Source organism: Carassius gibelio, chromosome A2 (assembly GCF_023724105.1).
Source record: "Carassius gibelio isolate Cgi1373 ecotype wild population from Czech Republic chromosome A2, carGib1.2-hapl.c, whole genome shotgun sequence".
Classification (NCBI taxonomy): Eukaryota; Metazoa; Chordata; class Actinopteri; order Cypriniformes; family Cyprinidae; genus Carassius; species Carassius gibelio.
The window spans coordinates 4,904,468-4,929,778 of NC_068372.1; the positions used below are offsets into that span (position 1 = coordinate 4,904,468).

General features: G+C 36.7%; 1 protein-coding gene across 3 annotated transcripts in view; it reads right to left on the reverse strand.

Moving 5' to 3' along the window:
• LOC128024083 (adhesion G protein-coupled receptor L2-like) overlaps positions 1-25,311 on the reverse strand; it is a 95,500-nt gene that overhangs the window by 50,679 nt on the left and 19,510 nt on the right. For all 3 annotated transcript variants that reach the window (XM_052610694.1, XM_052610693.1, XM_052610695.1), the window contains exons 3-5: positions 16,033-16,246; positions 12,411-12,520; positions 7,470-8,270 (exon numbers count right to left, since the gene is read on the reverse strand). In XM_052610694.1, coding sequence (XP_052466654.1) covers positions 7,470-8,270; positions 12,411-12,520; positions 16,033-16,246 — 1,125 coding nt within the window. The remainder of the gene's footprint in view (positions 1-7,469; positions 8,271-12,410; positions 12,521-16,032; positions 16,247-25,311) is intronic.

Consider the following 25,311-nt stretch of genomic DNA (forward strand, 5'->3'; position numbering starts at 1 on the left):
GACAGTTTAAGTCATTATAATCAGTATTTATGTCTGCACTGGATGCAACAAATGCCTTGTTTGTGATGGGTTTTATTGGTTTTGTCTCGTCTAGTGATGTCTGGATTGTGAATGAATCTTTCTTTTTAACCGGAAATTCTTAGTGAACCATTCAAACCAAATTGAACTGAATCTTTTGAAATGGTTCACGTCTCCAGTACGCAGCAATCCACAAATTACTTAAGTTATTTGGTTTATAAATAATATGCCTTACACTCCCTCTGACGTGAAATAAACCAATATCCAGAGTTATTCAGTTACTCCTAACAGTACATTAACGACCAGCTAGACTGAGTTTCGTGCTACTGGGAGACGGTATAGTATGTTAAGGGGGGTAAAATTTCCGTTAGTGATGTGCGGGTCGGGGTTTTTTACAACCCGCGGGTCCCGCTTTTATGAAATTATTTGGCCCGCCCCAGCTGCATCGCAAATAAAGTAACATTTCTTGACCCGCCCCGCCCCGCCCATCGGGGACATCACGGATGTTACGTTGCTACTTAGACCTTCGTATCGTGACCTTATCAATATAGGCTATAGGTAATTGCACTATGATGGTTCGTTCGTGAACAAATCTTTTAGGTGAACGAATCGTTCTCATTTACGTAATCCACTGACCATAGACAGTAAAAGACTAATTTCTCGTTCAATGAAGTTCCTCCCACAGCAGCGCGCGAGCGTATAGCTCTGTGAACTGTTTCATCCTGTCAAAGAGTTACTCAAGATGTGACGGAGCATGTGACTTGTTGAATGAAGTGAACGAATACGATCTTCTCGTAGGTGAAAGAGTTGAAGAACTGATACATCTTGTTAGTGAATGAAATTAATGAGAGTATACAGGGTCAGTCGGCCAAGCATGTAAATCTCGATCAGCAATCAGCAGATACAAAGCACAGTTATTAGTGCACATACGCTTGTTTTCATATTTGGAATACAGAACATAACTCCACGTTTAATCCCCAATAAAACCTCGTACTGTGTTAATCTGAACAATTTGCTATTTATTTAATGCGATCATGCAATGACTTTAATACAGCCAAATCAGTTTTTGTCACAAGTAAAAACGTTCGTTGACTTAAGACATAACACATAAGTCACTCTTTTTCGCCGACCTGCGGGTTACCCATTGATTGTAAAAATCAACGCATTACAGAAGGCGGGGCATAGAGGAGAAACAATAATGTGCATTATATGGAAAGTAATGTGTATTTTGAACCTTAAACCGCATAAACACATTGCATTACACCAAATACACCAAATAATGTTCTTTTTAGCAGCATCATCTTAACCTTTAAAGTCTCAAAATAAGAAGTTAAAATGTCAATATTCAAGTATGCATTACTGGCTCTTAGTAGCTTCACTTTGAAGAAAGAGTCATCAATGAGAGTTTAAAAAATGCATTCGGTTCCTTCGGACTTGTTCTCTTTTTTTAATATAATAGTTCAAGGTTGAGCCATGAGACTGTCTTTTGGTCTGTGCTTACAGCTAATCTGAAGTGATGCTCAACTCATGACACCTTTAGCTTGATGCATAAAATAATATTTAACCAGAAGAAAATACAGGGTGGGACAGCTGTGTTGATGCATTTCCACAGTGTAGTTTACATTTTCATATTTAAAATGAAATAATAATGTATATTTCTAACTCTATACTTTGCGTTACACTATCTTGGTATCTCTATATCTTTTTTTCCTCCATTTAAAATACTATTATGGAATTTGCAACAGAAATTATGGTAATTCATACAAGCTCAGTTGATGAATTATTGTCTTCTGATGCAAAACTGATGTGAAAAAAATAGTAATGAATTAAACTTGTGACCTGTTAAACTTGGAAGGGGGCATTTATACATTTTTCGCAAACACACACCTATTGTTTTACTTCAGAAGACAATGATTCATGAAGTGCCATAAAAACCTGGATTTAGCTGGTCTTTCAGCCTGATTAAAGCTGGTCATAGCTGATTTGCAGGCTGGTTTTACAGGGGTTGTGACCTCTTCTGTTTGGGTGTCCAGAAGCCCATCCAGCTAAAACCAGCTAATGGGGTCATATGGGTTACAGTCATTTCATTTTATGTAGTTCTTGAAACTTTAACTCTCAGGACTCACACACTGACATCAAATGGACTCATAGAGAATCTCAGTGTGTGTTCCACAGAAGAAAGAAAGTCACACATCTGGGTGGAGTCATATACATTTTTGGGTGGAATATCCCTTTAAGGCATGTCACACCCAACACAAAGCGAAAAATGAGTTAAATGGCAGATGAATGGCCTTTTCACACCATAGCGAAACGAATACACATCAGGTCGAAGGAAATACAAAATTCCTGCTTGCACAATAAAGGATGCAATACGAGCCTTTAGCCAATGACACAAGAGCAGGACAGAATCTTATGAGAGGGGAAAATCCATGTTGACTTCTACCTGCTGGATTTCACAGGTGGGAGCGGGATAAAATGTCAAAGCTGAACGGGAAGCAGAATAATGTAATACACCCATCCCAAATCTAAGGTGGAGTACAAGTCATCAATACTGTTTCCAGTATGTTAGATTATCTTGTCTCTGTACAGACCAATTTGGAGTAGACGTCACAGGTACTTCACTTGCAGCTGCACATGCATTGTGGCGCCAGAAAAACACTGGGAACAAGTGGAGGGAAATGTGTAAAATCTATGGATTTCAAAGAGAAAAATGTATTGTGCTTTTGGATGTCAGAATCAGAATGCAAATTGTTTTTTATAGAATACTGTCATCAAAGATGCCATTTGAAGTTAAATGCAGATGTTTAAATGGACATACTATGGATGAAACCTGCTATGATTACCCTACTTTTAAAGCATAAATTAGATTTGAACAACAGAGGTCTACATAATATTCACATATGCAGTTCATGCAGACATAATGTATTAGCCCTAGAGATACAGCATGAAATAGACTACTTAAACCTATAACATTTACCTATTTTATCTCACAATTCTCTTAGTTCGGACTTTCTAACTCAATTTAACTCAACAATTGCAAGTTAGTAAATTCTGAGGTGAATTTTAAACTCATGATTCTGAGCTGAGGGGAACAGAGAGAACGACGAGTTGATGTTTCATATCAGAATTGTGATATATATTCTCGGAATTATGAGAAAAAAGTCAGAATTGTGAAATATAAACTACATTTTTTATTCTTTTATTATATGGCTTGCGTAGACTGCTACTTAAAAATCTTAATTTTATGCCACCGAATAGACTCCGCCCCCACAAAAAAAATCATCATCACTGTTTACAAACATCAGACTTGGTCTATAATGCATATTAAAGTAGTGTTTATAAGCAAAGCTGCTTTGTTTACAGCAGTAACCAGTGAAGCGCTTCTGTTCCATAAGCGCCACCTGCTGTCAGAGAGTGAATCTGCGTCTCATGCAGTCCGTCTGCTGATTCGGTTTCATGCAGGTATGTTGTTATGTAGCATAATTTCACAAAGCTAAAATCAGACCGTTTTGTTTTTGTCTCAAATGCTAAAATCATACAATCTAATTTAAATAAAAAACTGTTCGTACTGCATGTTTGCAGCATCTTGGATCGGGATTAAAATGCAGTGGTTGCCTCTAATTTTCGATTTAGTTTTGTTATTTGACATTTCAGTTTCACAAAGAAATGTGCTGCATTTTATCTGAGAAATAATGGAAAGACACTTTTTCATTAATAATTTGTAAAAAAAAAAAAAAAAAAAAAAAAAAAAATCACATCCTGAATCAAACTGCAATCATGAATTGAGTGAATCGTTACATCCCTATCAGTATGCAAGTGTCCAAATATCCATGCATCTCAAGTTTAATGTATTTATATTAATGTACCCTGTATTAATATTCTGTCATTAAAAAGAGTAACTGGCTTCAACAATTTGTTTGGATGTTATAATAAAATGCAGAAAGACATAGGCTTGACATAGATATTTGCAACCTTGCATCTTCACTCGTTTCCACCATATTCCTTAAATTAAAAAATACAAGGGAATAACAGATTTCTAAAAGACAAACAGGAGGTTGAATGAGTTGTAACATAAAATTAGTTACACTAAGGTCCATTTGTTCTTCATTTGTTTCAGATGCATTTTCGTTTCACATTTGTAGATTATTTTTACCTAAAAACAATTTAAGTGGAAATCATGTTGTTCTAGGGTCTATGTTGACGAGCTTGACTCATTAGGAAAGTTTAATCCTCTTTTCTGGTTCGAGCCTCTTTTTTCAGAGCACGCTATTCATTTCACAAGGACCCTCTTATAAATCAGACGCGTTTCATATCGGTCTGAGCCCTCATGGAATTATAAGAATTGAAAAGAAGGATTTAGGCCAAACACTCTGTGTTCCACGACTTGCAGTAGTATTTCAGGGTGTTGTTACAGCGGTTAAAGAGCACAACAGTGTCCCTGGAACTCTTTTAATAGCTGGAAATTGTGCTTGCATGTAATTACCCAAAGTATAACTCACAGTTGAGGCTTAATATGTAGCTCATAAAGTCTGGTAATGAGATTTAATGGCTCCCATTGATGCATCTCGCGTAATCAGTTTTGGATGGTGCAAATTCTACGGATGCTTTGCAGGCAGGTATTGCTGTATTGTAATCAATATAAAAAATAAAAAAAAATTAACATATATATATTAATATTAGGCAGTCAGTGGAGAAATATTATATATCTAACATTAAATTACCTGTGGATTACTGGCAACAAACAAGTGCTTTGTGTATGTTCCGCACAAGCTCGCTGATGTAAAGCGAATGTTTAATTATACTTTCATTAACACAGATGTCCAAGTTTAATCTCTGGTTTTATGTCCACAGTAGTGACTGGATTTTTTCATTAAGGGGCAATATTTTCCATAAAATGATTTCCAGGGGAATTTTTACATTTATAATGGCATTTTCTAACCTTATTAAATGTATCCATCATCTTTTTCCAAATTCTTAAATTTACTTCAGTTCAATTAGAATAATAAGAAACTATAGGGCTGTTACAGAATATGTTGACACGCTTTAATGTAAAAAAAAAAAAAACATTTCTTTTCAAATACTGTACATTATTGTATGTCCTCTATGCCCCGCCTCTTCTGACAAGCGCAGTCTGCTCTGATTGGCCAACTGACCCAGTGCATTGTGATTGGCTGAACAAGTGTCAGATCTGATTCTGTGGTTCAGATTATGTATTGTCATGGTCTCGGTTACTTTCAGACTCAATGGCAGATTTCCTCAAGGTCAACGCAGTTGCTGTTAGAACCATGTTAAATGCCAGCTCATTAACTAGTTCAAATCCTACACAACAACACTATTAATGCTGTAACAAGGTACAATCACTCCACAATCACAAACAGGATAAAGCAGCTGGACAAGTGTTTAAAGACATGACGTAAACATGCAAAAACCAATGAAAAAAGTCTGGAATTTCCTGTTAAATGTGACCCAATAGCTCAAAATTGAAATAAATACTGTACAACTAACGAAGTAAATTGAAGTAAAGCAAAAACAACCAAAGAACTCTCTTCTTCTCTTTGGCAACTCACAATCAGCCCAATTTTGCTGCTCTGCCCTGATCACCCACTAATGGAAATTATGATAATTCAGTTGCTAATTACATTTATATGTGAGCAACAGAGTGAAAACAGACTCAACGCATGCATTCTCGTTATGCACGGTGGGCCTGTTAACATTTGGTGTGTCGACTTAATTGTGGCTTGAAGAGCAGAAGGAGGATGTATGAATTTCAAGGCTCGACCTTTGCATGCACACGGCTGAGGACAGCAACAGAAATGGAAACAATCTGGCCTAGTGAAACAGGGAAGTGCAGCAGGCACCAGTGCCTCTTAAAATAGTTTTTATGGAGTTATTTTATGCTACAACTCTGCACACACAAGGGGATATTTTGAGCGCAGAAAAAAAAGTATTGTACATACAAACAAATGTGAACTCATTATTGAGCAAACTAAAATCTTTTGGCACTGAGAAGCTTATCTGCTTATGTGCTAATGTTGTCTCATTCATGCTCAGTGTGCTCAGAGCTCTCACCGCTCACAATCTTAACAGCGCACAGCATTGTGCCAGATTTTAAGCCAGTGAGGGATCGGGAGGGAAATATTTATGACTAGGTATATTGTAAAAAAAAAAAAAGTTCACATTGCCCTTCTTTGCAAAAAGATACATGGTTTTACAAACAGTCATTCTTTACATGTATGCCTTTCTGCACATAAAATATACTTGTGCATGTACAGGGTATAGGCACAGTAATGATAACATTGTGTTCCTAGTAATTATTATTGCTAATAGAAGAATGTTGTCTAATGGCTCACAATCACATTTAATGGCTCTTGATGACTGATCTTTTCTTCACCAGCAAGTCATTCCTCAAGCCTTGTTGTTAAGGCAATCATACATGCATTTGGCCATGCAATGAATATCACTTTAACCATCTGGTGTTGTTTGGGCATTTTTGACAGAAACATGTTACCTATATATATTACTTTTTTTATAATAATAAACTTATATAACTTTTCATTTCACCTTTTTTAACTTTTTTTCAATTCAGCAATAATCTGGCAAGTGTCTTCTTTAAAAAAAAAAGAGAACAAACTTAAGTCTGTTCTCCAAAGCATTCAAGATTTATGGCAGTTTAAGTTAAATTTTATTTTCAGGTTTATGTAAAAAAAAAAAGTGCTTACCAAGTAATAAAATTATAACTATTCCATAAATACAATTTAGTACCATAAAATACCCTAAATTTGATAATAAAAATATTATCAAATTAAAATATAGTATTTTTATTGACAAAAATAAAATACATTATAAATCATTTTTGACCGCCATGCGAACAAAGCATTTCTGGAGAAACTAATCATGTAGCAATGGCAACTAGCAGAGACTACAGACTTTCCAAAGGTCAAAGCTACGGTGTACATTTGAGAAACTGGTTAAGGTTAACATGGTTATGGCAATAAATAGATTGAGCCTTGTTGCAGCCAAGGATAAATGCACCTTTTCATGCACATTCTGTACATTTTCCTCTGTCACACACCAAATGATATTGTTATTATAATTTTCTTCTAGGCTTCTCAAATGATTTTGTGAAACATGGCAATTGTGAAGATCCCCCTGCAGTTCCTGGTCTGAGCTTATTAATGAGATTTTCAGGGTTACGGCCGTAATAGAGGGGAAGAGGACTGCAAAGACCTATCAGACACTTGAGCCGGGCAATTGAGAGCCAAGCTTGGCTCACTGCTAAAATATGTCTTCACTGCAACAATCAAACAAAACAATAACCCCATGCACTTGAGCTATTTTGATTTAGAGAACTCTCTCCAAGGATTTGTCCTCTACAGTACTCAAAATTTTAATTAAATCAGCCTACGCTCTACAGACAGACCAGCCTCTAAAAAGAGCATAATGAGTCTTACCTTCATCCGGATCGGGTGGTCCAAACTCCAGATTGTATCGCAGAATGTAAAAATTATTCCACACATATAGTTGGTTATCCCTCGGGTTGTAATCCACAGCTGCAATGTACTGATACTGGTTAGGGAAGAGTATATTGACGGATTCCCCTTGCCCTAGTTTGGTGTTATACACATAGTCAATTTGGCTCTTACTGGCCTCGCTTTCATTCTCCTCATAGGTGGAGCGGACTACGTGAAGAATACCGCACACCATGAAGGCATTGGAGGCCGAGCGTTTGTCGTAGACGGTCTCCCATGTGGCCTCAAAGCGCAGAGTATAAGGATTGAGTAGGCTGAGAACGATACGTCCGTTATTCTGTTCTGTAGCGTAGATAACCCACAGTCCTCGCTCGTCCACCGCCAAGTCAATGTCTGTTTTCCCACCCCAGCGATAGGGCGAGGTGTCGTGGTAGTTGGCATTGGCGACTATGGCCTCCCCGCTCTTTATCCGAGTCCGCAGATCAAACTTTACGATATTTCGTGTGCGTTCTTTGTTAAAGAAGATGGCCCCGTCATAAGCCACAAATCCAGTTCCGTCAACGCGATGTGGAAGCTTGTAGGTAGTCGTCTGTCGGCCGCTTCGCAAGTCATCGAGCGAGGCGTACTCTATGAGCGTGTCAGTGCGGTATGGTGTCCACGGCATGAAGTAGATCTTGTCCCCTGCCTGCAGGGGGTCTTTGCACCAAGCTCCAGATTGCTGTTCAGCCTCAAAGACAAAGGCAGGATCTCCTACTGCTTTCAGAGTCCCAGGGCAAATAAAAACTGGAAAGAAAGGTTGAGAATTAAAGTTAGAAAATGAACCAGCAATGCACTGTTTAATGACCTTCTATGCATTCTTTGGGTCCAATTCTTTGGGTAGGGGTAAGTAAAACATTGATTTCTGAAGCTAATGTACCACAATATAATTTTGGCAGTCATAACTGGTGTTGCGTGCATAGTCGAAAGAAAACGAGAGGTTAAGTGAGAGACTGTTTTGAGGTGGCCTTGCTCCCTGAGATTGCTCTCAAACAAGTTTAACTGAGAGGAACAAACAAGAGGGAAATAGAGGACAGCAAAAAAGTCCTGTAAATGAAAAAAGATGAGAGAAACAATGCTAATGAAAGATAACATTCATTTTGGAATATCTACATTCACGATTCTTTAACGCCAACAGTATGGGGAGGGTTTTTCGGATTGGTCGCAAAAGCCATTCCTTCGAAAGTAAACACATATACATGGATTATGTCTGAGGAAAGAACCGACGACACATGAGAGGCAAGAGGAAAGGACATGACAGTCGAGGGAACAGGATGACAATGCTGTTCAGGACAGATAGGATAGAAGCCAAAGGAAAGCATCTTCGTTCATGTCAACGAGGAACGAATTCAAGAGTGAGGCCTTTGCCAAACACACATCTTTGGTTGTCGAACCAGTTGGAAATGCAAAGTCTGTGGTGAACAGCATATCACATGCAGATGGACTCTCTCTCCCATCAATAACATTGAAGGAAAAACCTAATAAAATTAAGCTCAAGGTCATCATGAAACAACAGTGCCAAAGAGCTTATTGTACTTTACCGCAAATTGTGCAACTGTGGCACTTACATGAGGCATTGAATAGAATGGCATAAAAAATGTTTCCAAACAGGTTTTCAAAACCAGTTTTTAAAACAAAACTGTCCTACCTTAGTCTCACCATTGGTTGAGTCAAAGTTGGGTTGAACTAGACACTTAAATACAGAGAGTGATGTGTCAATAACCCCACAGTGTTTACACTTTGCACGGAATCCAATGCAAGACAGTTTTATTAATAAGAAAGCATTTTATTGATAAAAAATTACAAATTTAACCTTGGAAAATGGAGGATAATATACAATATAGACCAAAGAAGATATCGGTGTTCAATATCTATGTATAAAGTATATAAAAAGAGGTTGCTTTTTGACATTTTAACCTACAACCCAACATTTTCTGGGCTTGGGTTTGATGGATCTTGCCCATCTTGATATCATGTAGGCGATGGGGTGGCAGGGGACGGGGCACAGGGGATGGGGGGACGGGTATTGGGGGGTCAGTGGGAAGGGTTTGAAACCATACAACACAAAACAAGGAGCTGAGGACTGAGAGCCAGAGCAGTCATTTACCTTTTTGCTCCACTTCTATTTTGAGCCATGGAAAAACAAGAGAATGGAAAGAGCGTCAAGGGAGAGAAGAGATTAGAAGAGCCCCCCAAAAAAACCTTACATTTACACATACAGGCCAATAAGTTTACGTCAAAGAAGAGACCATCCAATGAGAAAAATATACAGAATATGCAGAAGAAAAAAACGTTCAAAGAAAAATGCTTTGGACAACACCTGTGTTTCTGAGAATAAGGTTTAATTAATCATGTTGCTCTCAGTGGACACCTAGCAACAAAGAGAGTTAGCGGTTAGAGAGCAGGAGAAAGGAAAACAAGATAAAGAGGTATTTAAAAAGGACACAAGTATACAATCTTTTCTTTCAACCATTAATTGTCTAAATTTCTAAGATTCTCCAAGATTAGATGAAATTGCAGATGGATAATATCATATGCTGTCACAAAAACAAATTATACATGTATAGGCAAGTCAGTTACTGTTAATTTACATTTTCATGACCTCATGACATTTTAAGTTAATTACAAAAAAGTGACTAAACATGCTAAAAAAAAGAAGAATGAAGAAAGCAGCGTATGAACAATCTTGGATCATGAATATTAATCAAGTATCAATGTTTGCACACTAATTTTCCTGTAAGGAAAAGGAATTAGCGCTGCAATGGCCATCTATTCAGTCCACTGCCAAAGAAACTATCTGACATGCCAGCAGGCTTCTGCATGGTTTTTAAAGTTATCATTTCACGAGTTCACGCTTACATATAATTAGCCGAGGTATGGTATGCATATTTGGCGTGCTGTCCGGGGAAGGACTCCGAGCTAGGGGATGGCCCGAACCTAGAGTACCCCCCCTTCCCCGTCTATTTATAAAGTGAACTCAAAGTGAGGAGATGGGGTGGAGGAAGGATGCTGATTAACCGTCAATGGATAGAGGTAAGTCAGCGATATTTATACTGTGGGATTGATTACTAGATTGTGGTCCACCTGTGTTGATTAGGCTAAGTATCTGACGCGCTCCTTCCTAATCTTGTTACGAGAACATCATTAATCATAGGACACTTATATGAAAAGAAAGCATTTAAAGTGTCCCTATCATGCCATTTCTAAGGTTCCTAACATAGTTTTTGGAGTCTCCTACAAGTTTACATGCATGCGAGGTCAAAAAATGCCTTTGTTTTCTCAAAATGTTAAATATAAATATCAAAAACTTAATATCAGCTCATTTTCCAACGATTCTCCAACTATTTATTCAAAACAGTTGTAGGATTCAGTGTCTCTAAACCCCTCCTTTCCATGCGCTTACTCTGCTCTGATTGGTCAGATGGCCCAGTCTGTTGTGATTGGTCTACCGCATTCAGCGCATGTCAGAAACAATATGCCATTGCCATAGTTCTGTGTTTTGAATGCTCTATAGAAAATATAAACATCTATTAATTATCATTTCATTTCAAGTTATGATCCAGTGGATCCAGCTGTTCCAAATAAACTGGGTACTCATCCATCTTTAAAGAGCAAGCATTTGTGAATCCCACGAGATTAGAGAAGCAGTCTTCAGTAAAATGACTTGAACACAAAGAAAGACTGGGGTTGTACTGCTGTGGTACAGAGGAAGAATGAATTTTAACCACTGATTCTTTGCAGACTCCTCTTTTGGAAGTGAAAATAAAAGAAATTTCCTTTCACAGCATCTTCTTGACATGATGTTAACCACACGAACAAGCTACAGTGTTTGAGGGCAGGTCCAGTTGTTCAGCCAACACAGATCATAGACACGCATTGTGCAAATGTGTTGTGTACCCATGACTCCTTTAGGCTGTTCAGAGTCTATTCTTTCTTTTGGGAGATAATAACTTTTATCATGCACTTTCGGCTTTACATTCATATACAGCTACACTGCACACTGCATGAAAAGCAATATTTAAAATGGCATAATAATGGCACTTTAAACGCATTTACCATCAACTTTGATCAATTTACTGCATCCTTGTTGAATGAAAGCATTATCTGCCACAAAGTGGGTAAGTTGTAAAAGTGGCCGTACTTTAGTCTGGGGACGAAATATATGCAGTATAAGGCATTAATATATGCTTTATAAATACTAATAAACAACTAATATGCTAGTAATACTCATGCTACTCCGGAACTAGTTAATAGAGAAAATTGGTCCCATAAAGTGTTACCAAAAAAGTTAATGTATTTACCAAAAATAAAAATAAATATTTGACTTTTCAGAGGACATATCAAAGTCTTTGAAAAACCTTTTGGTCTCCACAAACATGATGTGGATACGGTCCTCCGTCTGAAAAACTAGAGTCTTTCAATAGAGAGACAAACAAAAAACAAAACAAAGCATCTGTAGAAGAGATGAAGACGTTGACGTAGAAGAAGTATGTTTTATTCCTCAAGGATGCAACGGCCGTCAGCTGCAAAACTAGAAACTAGACAAAGTATCAGAAATCCAAAAGTTGTGCTGAAGATATTAAACACATTTCCATTTAATCACTGATGGAGAAACAATGATAGGAAGCTAAAGGCTGAAACAGACAATGGCTCTGTTCCAAATCCTAATGAGCTGCTTGCTGTATAGAGGAATTTAAGGCTTCATTATTGCACTCCTAACATGTCAAATGTCTGTCTAAATCTTTGGCAGAATTGCGTGTTACATTTCAAAATTTTGCTGTTCTACTAGGTTGCAAACAATTTACAGTAAATGAAAGATACAGTTGTTATAATTATTATTGTTTGGTATCATGTGCAGCAATTCAGAATATTTGTAAGATCACTTACTGTATGGCACACATTCATACTGGACCTCAAGATACTTGTACGTCCCAGGACATGGATCTGGAAAGACATCCGAGCCAGTGATGACAACACACTGCGTCCGATTGTTACACCTGAGACAAAATTGGACAAAATGAATGGACAAAAAAAGGCTTTTACATTGCTGATTGATGGCATACTAGAGTGCAGTACACTATCATGCTCCCAAAGTCACCCGAAAATGAAAATTTGCTGTAATTAGTGATGTTGTAAAGAAAGATTCAGTTTCTTGCACAGACTGATTGTTTCACTTCATAAGACCTCAATATATCATCGGTTATTAACGGATATTAACTTTGATATTTTTTTGCTCTAAAAATTACGTTAGCCATTGACTTGCATTTTTATGAACTAGAAGACCATAGATTCAGCTAAAAATCTTCTTTACCATTCTTTACCGTGACAAAAGTCACCAACATCTGGGATGGCCGGAGGATAAGTAAATTAACAACAAATTTTTCTTTTGTTAAACTATCCATTTAAGTCTATTTTATTTTCATAAAAGGACAAATAAAATACTCAAACATTGATCAATAGTGACAGACCTAGTTGCTTAAAATGAGTATATAGTTATGAGGATCATATATTTACTTCTGATCTGTGTGTGTTACTCCATGGCATTTTTACTGTGTCCGTTTTCAGTCGTTGTTCAGTTTCACATAGATATATAACCAGGAAAAGAGGTATAAAATGCATAACCCAGTGCATAGTGCATGGATAGGGCACAGATTTTATAGCAAATTTACCTTTTATAGAAAAAATTTATTAGGGGACACACTTTTGTGCATACACAACATTTATATAAAGCTTGAGGTAAAATCACACACAGAAAATACAGCACAAATGATGGATGAGATTTAAAGGTCCCATTCTTCGTGATCCCATGTTTTAAACTTTAGTTAGTGTGTAATGTTGTTGTTAGAGTATAAATAATATCTGTAAAATTCTAAAGCTCAAAGCTCAATGCCAAGCGAGATATTTGATTTAAGAGAATTCACCTTCAAAAAATGTTTACATCCCTCTAGTTCCTGTAGTAATGACGTTACTAAAACAGCTTTTTGACTAACCTCTGCCCACAGGAATTCACAAAAAGGGGGCGTGGCCTTGTTGCGCTCCGACGGAGAAGAAGGAAGAGCTGCGTTTGTGTTCGACATGTCATTGAAACACTGTTTTTTCCATCTCGGAGTCTAATCATGTTTGTTTGGGCTTCCCAGGGATGCTGTACTTGGAGATTAATGGTTACAATTTATGTTTAACTTGGTTCCCGAAAATTATTACATTTTGCTGAGGACAGCTTGCTGAGCACAACTTCCTCAATCTCAATCAGTTTAATGCCAGATTCGCATTAAATTATCAAATTATCAATTATCAAAGATAATTCTTGAATTTTTTTTTTTTTTACACGCGAAACATGAACACATGTTAAATTGCACACTGTAAACACAATCAAAGCTTCAAAAAAGCGCGAAAAACGGGACCTTTAATACTTGAGAATGCTGGTGCACAAAGTTATTCTTAAAGCTAAATTAAATAATGAAATAAAAGCATTAAATACGATCTGATTTTAGTTGCTACCATCTGTTCTGCTATTACTGGCCACTATTTAACATAAAAAGGCCAATATTGACGGACTCCAAAGTCACCAACCTTTCTTGCTTCTCTAACAAAAACAGTAATAAAGTTTGATGAGATTCACCTCAGAAACTCATCTGTGTGGAAACTTAAGACTTTCTGAAAAATAGTTATTATAAAGTAATTATGCACTTATAACAACAACAACGTGTTTGTGCTTGACTTAATATTATTGGTTTAGTTCAATTTAGTTCAGTTTTACACATTTTATGTTGTTATAACTAACTGCAGCAGCATTTTTTTTTAAAACAGCGCACTGGAGTGTGTTCAACACAACATCTTTCTTGGGTTTTGAAGTTTTGGCGTCACATTCAGACCGTACATGACCTTTTCCCACACTTCTAGATTAGTTGTGTCCAGCTTCTGCATGAAGTCGTCTTGTGTCATTTTTGTTAATTGCACCTTCATTGCATCATGTTCTGCATGCACTGAATTAATGCATGCTTGCTCGTGTTAACCACAAAACAGTTTGGCTTTAGGCTAACTAGGGGGGGGAATTAATTAATTAAGAAAAAATCATTAATTCTAACTCAAGGCCAACTGCAAGTTATTCTGAGGAGGAATATAAAACAGAAAAGAAAGAAAGTGCTGAAAGCCCTAAAGGTCTTTTAAATCCCCCAACACTGAATACAAACATAACCTGATGATTTCCTCTGTGGTGCTGTTCATAGGTAATCAAAAATCATTTTTGGATGAACTAATGTCATGTTGTTTTCTGCTGGTTAACTCTGATGACTGAATGAGCAGCCAGCTGAATAATGGATCGTCGACTGTCAGTCTTTGGGCTTTTCGCACAGTTTAACCTTGGGTTATTGTCTCTTTAAACCCTGATAGCTCTGGAGCAGGGTTAGCACCAGGGATGCCAAGTCTGTGGTTTTCCCATTGAACTGGGCTCCTTTCAAACTGTTGCTGCTGGCTGTTTTCTGGTTAAAAGTTTGACATATTGCAAAAAATGTATCTGACTGAAATGCTTGCATTTTTATTTCATTTTTTATTACCCATTTTACACTCTACCAGAGCTTAAACTGTGCTGGATCATGAGTTTTGTGATGGCTAAAAGGCGAGTGGTGGAGAGCCTTTGAGCTTCGTTATGAATATAGAGTTTTTTTACTTTCATTTTTTTAATACAACTATTCTGTACAGTTATTTTCAAGTTAAAATTGTGTGTACTGCATAACAGTGATTGCAAAAACATTTTTTTTTTTGATTGCAAAAACATTTTTTTACTCAAATCTGGCAAGACAGGTTAGGAAAGCAGTACAGTGTGCAATAATGCAGTTAAAGTCTAACAGCATCAATTTTGAATATTTCCATATTACTGCATTTCCCTTTTTTTTAAATTCAAAAATAGAAAAATTCTTTGAAATTTCAAGCAATGCACAAACCACACCAAGAAAACTAAGATGCAATATACATATATACATACAGTATGTGTGTGTGTGCATGTGTGTTTTCAAATGTAAAAAATATAATTGCATGCAATTTTTATAAGAACATATAATCTGAGATTTACAGTGTCAACCCAATTGGAATGAATGGAACTTTAACTGTAATGTAGAAATATTAATTTTCGGGAAAGCTGCCTAGAAACGACATGCATGGTGCACAAATAAATGTGAGCTGAATTTAGGCCGTCCTGACAGTAAAAGCACAAGGTTCATTTTGAGGAAGGTCGTGAGTATTCCCAAACTAACAGAGACAGAATGGAACTTGTCAAACCCTAATGATGTTTGGACAATGAAAGTGAACTAACACAGGTGGCGTTTATGTATAAAAGAACTCTTTTTGTTTTCTCTGGAAGAATTTGAACTCCAGTTTGCATGTTTAAACAGTCAAGCTTTTCCACAGCACACTTAAAAAATATATGCCGAGCAAAACCCCGTATCTACAACTGAAAAGGAAATGAGGAAATAGCATCCACATTTGGGCTACAGGCAATGCTTGGCAAACGTACCTTTGAGATACGATTTTATATGCATCCGGGAGGTAGCAATTAATGTTCTCCATCTGGAAGGGGTCGGCGTCGCATATCTTGTTGTCTGTGCGGCCGTAGTTGGCGGTTTCGATCATGATGACATCACTCCCCGGGCAGCGCAGATCGATGGGGTAACCCTCACAGGACAGCTCTCTCCGCACCAGACCGAACGGCAGCGCTGCACGACTGAACGCTGGAGGAAAGACACGCAGATCAGAGATTAGTTCACTCACACAACACAGAGAAAAAGACTCTGGGACATTTCAATCGGCACACTTTTGCAAATCATGCTTTCTGCTCTGTTCATTTGTTCTGTTTATATCCCTTTAAAATCTCATTTGAAATTAGAAATGTATTGTATTTGCAAAAAAAAAAAAAAAAAATTGAAAAAATGTTTTTTCCACTTATTTAACCGCAAAAGCATTATGTTAAGTAGTAGATATTACTAGGTCTCTGCTAGATATTTATCAGTTGTAATAACAGATGTCTTCCTTTTTAACTAACTCCAGATATTTTGATATCTGTTCTGCGTTAGCTTAGATAACTCGGTTTGATGTCATTTCTTAAATTACAGACTACACTTTTAGCAAGCATAATATCTACAGCTACTGCAGTAGTGTCATAATATTATTCTTAAATTGCATCAGCATGATTTGCAGAGTCCTGTTTGAAGTAGATGGGTCAGCATTTTTCTTTTCTTCAGCTGGCTGTATTTCCTAATAACTGCGATTAACGCATGACTCCAGATGAATAGACAAGACAACATTTGTGCATTACCCCCTACAAAATCTACATGTTGATTTGTTCCTTGCAAAAAGCCATCATACTTTAAGATATGATTATTAAAAACTGCCATGCAGTAGCTTTGTACTATATGATTCAACGAGCTTTCATTGACTCTCGCTTTGTGAGAAGAAATTGAACAAAGTTTGCATTTGCAAGAAACACAATTAGGTATCGTCAGAGCACGAAGTTTCAATTCTAAACTTGAAACAACTTTGAAGAGTTATTTTATATCTGTGCAGTTGCTCTTAAAGTGACAGTAGCCTAAAACCTGCTCCTGTCACTGTCCTTCCTCAAAAGACAAAGGAAAAAGGAGAAACACTCTGCTCTCAGCTTTAAAAACGGATTCATCTAGATTTAGTTTACGCTAATAAATATGGAAAGAATGAAGAAAGGATGCTGGAAACGATCTGTGATTTGGCTGCCCTTGATTTCATCAAGGTCTCTAGACGATCTATGATTTGTGTGCTTGTCATAATGCATGCACTGATGCAGCTGTATTACGTCCGAGAGCACGCAGAGTGTCAAATGTCAGTCAGTGTGACATAACACACAGCATTCATCCCATCACACGCTCCGCTCTTAAACCTCAGAGTAAAGCAAACCTTGAACACACGGCATTCATTTACATAAACGTCCTCAAAGCTTTCGATGCGAGTGGAAGCGGAGAGAGAACATGAATCCTGGCAGTATGAGGTGTATTGTTATCTATTTTAGAGAGAGTTTCAGACAGGAGGGTGGATATATAGCTCTTTGCCTTCACAGACAGAGACTGAAAGTGCTGCTCCGGATCCACTCCAGGATTTCCATCTCTCCCTTTCTCTCTCTCTCTCTCTCTCTCTCTCTCTCTCTCACACACACACACACACACACACACACACACATCCCATCCACATCCAGCAGTGAGTTAGTGAATCCACAGAGCTCAATGCTGCACAAACAGTGTAAAAACACGAGACATAGAAAACAAGTCTATTTTTTTTTTTTTTTTTTTTTTTTTGCAGAATTTGTTAATTGTCATGTTTTAACAAATTCTGTGTCTCTAATTCAGGGTTTCTCTAGGTTTTATGAAGGTGAATTTAATTTAATTTAATTTTAAGACCTTGTTTAAACCAAGAACACAATTTAGAGAAAAAGTTAAAAGAAACTCAAAACAATATGGTCTCTAAATGGAAATGACTTGTATGTGCAGTGCTTCAAAGTTTGGAAACACAAATTGCAACTTATTTGCATAACTTTATATTTAAAATTATTAAATTATTAAAAGTAAATTTTATCCAAAGCAGCTTACAATGAACTGAGGCAAAAATTTTCTCCTAACACGTGTTCCCTGGGATTTGAACCCATAACCTTGCGCTTGCTAACGCACTGCTCTACCACTTGAGCTACAGGAACACAAAAGTATTCATCTTACGAAAAATATTGAAATAACGTTTACTGTATCTTCTAATGTTCAATTCATATTTCAAATTCAAATTCTTAATTCTGTTCCATTTCTCAGAAAACAAGGTTTCATATCATCATTTTGCTTCTTAGGTAAAAGTAGCTTGATTGAAGTGGGGGAAAAATACTGAGGAAGATTTTATTTAATTGTATTTTATTTATTTGCAATCCTTGCAGCATTTAATGCCATGACTTTCTGTTCTGATTTAATATTGTTTATTGCCCTGAAGTGGGACAATTGATTAATTAAGACCTTTTTAAAATCTGTGCTGAAAATACATCTTTTGTATTTTTACGGAAAATATTATTAGTGAGACACTTATTAGTAAGGTCCTATTAATTTTTGTTGGAAACATTTTACAGTAAAGTTTCAATATTTAACATTAGTTGATGCAAATGTTGTTACAGTATTTATTAATCTTCTTCGTTAACATAAGTGATCCTTATTAGTTCATGTTAGCGGAGGATTAATAAATAATATAAAAAACCTTTTGATTTGAATAATGTTGGCGTATTAGTAAATGTTAGAATTTACTAACATTATACTAGCTATTTTTTATTGTAAGTTCTTGTTAATGAATGCAGCAACTAATTGTAACAAATGGAATCTTATTGTAAAGTGTTACAATTTTGTGAAAATTTTCCTCCCAAATTCTGTCATTTATTAGTTTTTTTTACAATACATTTTGTTTTGGCAGACAACCAAAGTGCTGCGCGACGGAGGTTTACGCTTTAAACAAACATGGAAGACAAACTTAGTGACACTTTGTAATATTCCTTCAAAAATTATATTTGATCAATTTGTATTATTATTGCCATTATTGGAAAAGTAGTACATTCTACAATTAAAATATATATGTTTACTTATGCAGCAAACCCAATACTTATACTTGCCCAACAGTAAATACTATAAACACTTAAACTTGAAGAAAAACACAGATTGAGGTATTACATCGGGCAGTATAAAGAGAATGCATTGGTGTTTGTGTAAGATTTATGCATTTATGGCTACGCATCATTTTTTTGTATCCAGTATCACATGCAGAGACAGTCATAAGTAATGCATTAATAATCTGGATGACTTAAGAGTGAATATTTGTCGAGACATTGAGCTCAGACTCAAGCCTCAGGGTTTGTTTCACTAAACGACCCGCCGATTGTTCAATATCCCTGACTAAAGTGATGCATTTCTGAGTGAAACGACATACTGGAAAGCGATGCAGGCAAGACTTTATGGTGTCCTTTGGACATCAGTCCACATGCATGTGTCATTTGACTGGCAGAGAAACTGACTTTATTCTGATAATGAGCTCTTGAGGTTCTTTGGAAAGACATGCAGTGATTTTCAGAGAGGGTTTCAGTTGGGCTTTCTGTATGACTCTGAAACGGTCTGAAACATGTTGTCACACTCCTTGGCTCTACAGTCACCATTTATTTCCACACAGCAGCACAGTCTTTCAAACTCACCTTCTGCCAGCAGCAGTGGAGATTTACATCAAAGCTGGGAAAGCAGTAACAGTCGCCTGCCAAAGCGTGTGGCTCTTTATCTCACGCTTTCTTTTAACTCAACTCATGTTCAGGCGAATCCTGGGCCATACATAATACATTACATGCAAAGTTCCATGCATTGCCATGGCAACAGTTCTAGCTGGATTGTAATTGGCTGTGATCCTGTTCCCCTGGACCTGACTTGGAATTTTATCAGGAATTCTGGTCAGTGGCTGGAAAAGTAGCTTTTCTTATGCATCTTCCTGTGGGCTCAAGCCAGCATAGCCAATCTCGTCACACAATATACCCTATTTTCTGCTGCTCGACATAACTTTAGTTATTTATTATTATTTTTCCTTTTCAGTGTTTAAGGGTCTTGAAGCAGCTCGGCTTTAATGTTTCTCACCAACTCCATCTCTTCATGCACTGAGTTGAGTTTATCCCTTTTGGAATGCATTTAACAACTTTCTAACTTTCCTCAAGGAAAAATCCCCGCTCTGTCATCATTTAGACAGAAAAGCAGCGCGTCTAGGAAGTGTGCGAGTGTGAGGTCCGTTCCAGCAGGATTCCTGCCTGTCAGTCACCCTCCATTAATGCAAATTTGATTGGCCTTTGTGGCTTTAGGAACAGCAAACAGCTGCATGCAAATCCAACACACTCCCCCTCGACCGGCCCCCATTGTGTCCCGGACTCCACGGGGGATTTCTCAGACAGAAAAATGGGTGGAGAGGAGAAAAGGATGGTGTCATCTTTAGAAAAGTATGAGAAGTCCCACAGTAGACCCAGCAGGGACTTCTTGAGCCTCCTTGTCTTTTTTGTGATTTTCTTCCCTTATTACTGGACGCCAAGTAGCTTCAGAAGAAAAGAAAAATGTGCAAACTGCTCTCCAGTGCCTATAATCCAATATACAGAGCGATGCAGGGCTTATGATGTTGTACCGCACTTTCCGAAAGGATTTAGATGCATTCGACTTCTTTTAAGATGCAGTGCTTGTCTTTTTAAAGTTTCTTTCTTCTCAGCACTTCGGCTTCTAAATTTAGCTGTTGCTCGAGGAATTCTTTCCATCAAAAAAAAAGTAGAAAAACACCAGACAATGATTCTGTGGCACCATCGGAAACGGCTCTGTTTATCTGAGCCTCTAAAAAAGCCAAACACAGTGACAGTGAATCACATCAACAGCATGAGTTTGGGACGGGACTGTCTGATTTGGGGGTTGAAAACTGGCATATGGGGAGCTTTTATGCAACTTTTAATGCAATTTTTGCAATTTCACCAACACTTGGATATATGATGCTAGTGATTTAAAACCTGTTGATCTTGGAGTGATTTTAAATCATTTAAGCGAAAGAAGAGGCGAATGTTCTGGTGCTGTTTTTTTATGCGCACACACACAGAAATGCAATGCAATCATTTCCCAAATGTCAATCGGTTTTAAAAAGTCCTGATCAGTGCATCCTTAACTGGACTGCAGTTCCATCTAAAAGCATGGTTCGTTTAATTTTTATCTTTGTTTTATTGTATCTATTTGTGCTAAATGGTTATTATTTAATTTAATACAAAGTTACAGTCAACAATTAAAACAGTACGTCTGATCGATTGACCAATTGATCAAGGCAAGGCCAGTGAAAATATTTACCTAGGAAAGAAAAAATCAATTCAATTTCAACCACTGGGTGGTAGAATAAATAAGTGTCGAAGTAGTGAGCTACTTAAGGAACTGAAGGACAAAACTAAATCCTGACAGACAAAACCAGGTTCCAGACTGTGACTAATCCACAACACACGGACTATACTATAGAGATGAAGAAACATGTGAGTGTGGAAAAACAGTCAGGGACATGCTTGACGACAAGCTCTTTTATCATTACTAACAACGTCATGAAAACACGTCTTGATCGACTATACTTACAAGTATCAACAAATGCATATTATAATAGAGAATGAGAATGATTTTTTTTACCCTGAGGATGAGAATGATTTTTTATTTTTTATATGTAAAGTTGTTTGTGAGCGCATCTGTAATGTTTAGGGTCAATTTGCATAAAGAAAAACAAATCTCTACTGCCTACACAAATATAGTTCTTGTATGCAATCATGCAAGGAATGTTAAATATTAAAATATGGGATTATTTAACTTTGTAAATACCCAAAAATGCATCATTTACAAAGTGTTTCTGGCAAGAAAAGTGTTCTTTTAAATCAGGAGGGTTTTGTCTCTCACATCAAAACCTCTCAAAAGGTCGTCATGCTCGGGTAAACTTCTATAGCGCTGAATAGAAGACTTCCTAAAATAAATAAAAAATTGTATTCTCATTTGCTCAAATATAGGACAAAGGACAAAAAATAGAGAGAGACTGATAACGGCGTTAACTGCTAAAAGCGTTAACTACATTTTTGCAATTTGATGCAAAGGTAATATAATACAAAGTACAGTTTTATAATTTTAGATACATCAGCCTGATGTTTTGGCGGTACTGAAACTATTGTAATCGCTTGGAAGGAATAATTGTTAAAATTTGGCCTAAAGAGCCTTTCACACTAAGCACAACTAATCAAGGCGAATGTACAACACGTAGACATTATTGAATAAAACTTAAGATTCCTATCTAGCTATTCACAGCAGCCACGATCAATCGTACAGCAACAAAGTGTGATTTTTTCTGACCAGTGTATCGTTTTGTCATAGATCACTTATGCGCTGCACAAAATGGTGAGATTGGTGGTGCTATACCACTGAAAGCGGTTTTGAAAACTGTGATTGTGTACACTGCTTATTGCTGCAAAGACACGTTGTAAAAAGAAACCACTGATGCTCCACCGAGTGCAAACACAAAAACACGCTTTGCCAAATCTGTTTTGCCACTATCCTATTTTTACAGCCTCAACTGAGTGTGCTTTAGCTTTCTCTTAGAAGCGGAGCACCCACGTAGAATTGGGCCTGGCTTCTTAACAGTCTGTGTGTCTTGTGTCTTTCTCAGTGGTCAAAGACGATAGGTGTGCAGGTGAAAAATGCATTCTCGGTCAGCGACACCTGTAGCGCAGTATTGGGTTTGAATCAGCGTTCACCCACCAAAATGACCCAAATTGGGTTGTTTTTAGCCCAGTGTTGGTTGTGCATTTGCAAATCGTTTTTTGCGAATATGAATTAGGTTATGAAATGGGACGGCCAACACTGAGGTGAACTGAACCGTGCTGAAACTCATTTCAAGACACTTGAGTTTTGTGCTGTCATCTGACCTCATGCATAAATGCATTGCAGTGATTAGATGGAAATGAAGAATGTGAACACACTCTCCAACCAACAACAACTCTTTATGCATTTAACTCATGCACTGGTGTAAAGTAACAAATAATAATAATACAATGTACTTCTACTTATTTAAATTTCTTTTACTCACTATATTTCCTAATTAAAATGTACACTTTTACTCTGATATAATTCCCCGTAGCATATTCATTACTTACTACGAAATAAAGTCGGAAGAACACAGACTGCAATAAAGCAGGTTTTACGAATCAGTGTTCTGGTGCTTGCAATGTAAGACTCTTAAAAAACATTAAATCAACTTTGCACATGTGACACATGATACTTATATTTTAGATGCCTACTTTTGATGTATGAAAATATGAAAATGTTCAAAATAGCACTGTTCTGTGCTGCTGAGCGACACACAGGATGGTGTTTCAGGATGAATCAGTTTTTTTAACAAATGATTCAGTGACTCATTAAAACAGTCAGATGTTTCATCAATCTTTTGAATGAATTGGTTTAATCTCAATAACTCACAGTCAATGATCTGAAGCACTTCTTCAAGCAATGGGCTCTTTTCTTAAGTGCGTCCTTTCAGAAGCCAATGTCCCCCTAGTCATTTTTTGTTTGGTCTGTCATACTGGAATATAAAAATATGGCAGGCCTCTTTTCAAGTCTGCCAGAGAAGGACAGCATGCTGTGAGAAATCAGGAAAGGATTTTGCTGAAGCTTACAGTGATATGATACACTGTCCAGGAAGGAGCTTGAGTACGGTTTGAGATCCAGCTTTGGTTTGCTGAAATTTAGCTCGTAATCTTTCTCTCCGTCTGTCATAAAAACAGATTAAACACTGGCCTCACAATGCCAAAATGAAGGCTCATATAGCCACAAAATCATCTGAAACAAATCTCTGCTTCCGAGGTCAAAGAATTACACTGTAAAAATACATCTTCAGAGTTGCATATAAAAATTATGCTACATTCAAATTCAAAATGTCATGTTTAATTCAATGTGTTACTTGATGTTTCTTTGCAATTAGTGAAATTAGCAATTTCTGAGTGAAAATTGTTTCTACAAAGTTTTTTTTTAATGTTCTGCCCTGATATTATGATGGTAGCACTTTATTTTACAGTCTGTTTACTCATGTACACACTATGTACTTATTAATTACAATAACTATGTAATAACTAGGAACTAACCCTAAACCTAACCCTACTCCATGTAGTTACCTTGTATTACTAAAACTTTCTTCAATTAATACGCTGTAAGTACACTATAAGTACACATAAGTACAAGTACTGTAAAATAAAGTGCTACCATTATGACTGAGGTATTGATAGCTTCAATAATTATGCTGTATTGAGTCGATCGATGTTCACATAAAAATGTTATTACTAAAAGTTTTTAAGTAGAGAGCTTTACTTATTTAGCATTAAAAATCAATTGGAATACAGAGATGCAACCTAGAGTTATTTTCTGTAAATAAAGGCAAAAATAAAAGCTAAATGTGACAGTTCGGTGGGTTTATGTGACATTTGTGAAGTTTTTATAAATTAAAAGCTGTTATAAATGTGATAATGTTCTTTAAATGTTAATAAACGATAAACAAAAACACTAGTCTAAAAAATATTAAGTGTTTAAATTGTGGTTTTTATAAAATATTATACTGACTGGCTATAATTACTAATTTGCTCCTTGAAAACTGAAAAAAAAATCTATTTAGTATTGGCATTATATTAATAATACTTGAATATTCAATGTGTATTCAATCTTTATGATAACAAACTGTATTGTTAGGTGTGATTAAATCACAAATAATCTATAAATATTAATAAACTAAATGACCTTTTGGAGGTAAAGTTGGTTTTTCCAGCCGAGAGCTGAATCATAATCAAGCATATATTCATAACCCTCAAAGGATTACAGCAGTAATCTATAATAATGCTCATCATAATACAGAGGAAGAATTCACAATTACTGGACGTGTTCCAGGAAATGAGAGGGCTTTAAAACTAATTGTTCAGGCTTACTGTAGTTAAACTGAGTCAGTTCGATAAGTAGCCCAAATTACGTGCAAACTTTTAAAATGATCCCTTATCAGTCAAAATGATGTGGAAAGCTGTCTGACTTCATAGAAAGTCTATTTAAGAGAGACAGATTTATCCCTTACTGGCAGTAACCTCGTGTCTTTCCACTCAAAACACAACCTGTTCACACATTTCCCCAGCTCTACTAACTCACATTCCCATTCTGCAGAATCGTATCAAATAAATAAAAACATACTAAGGATGCAT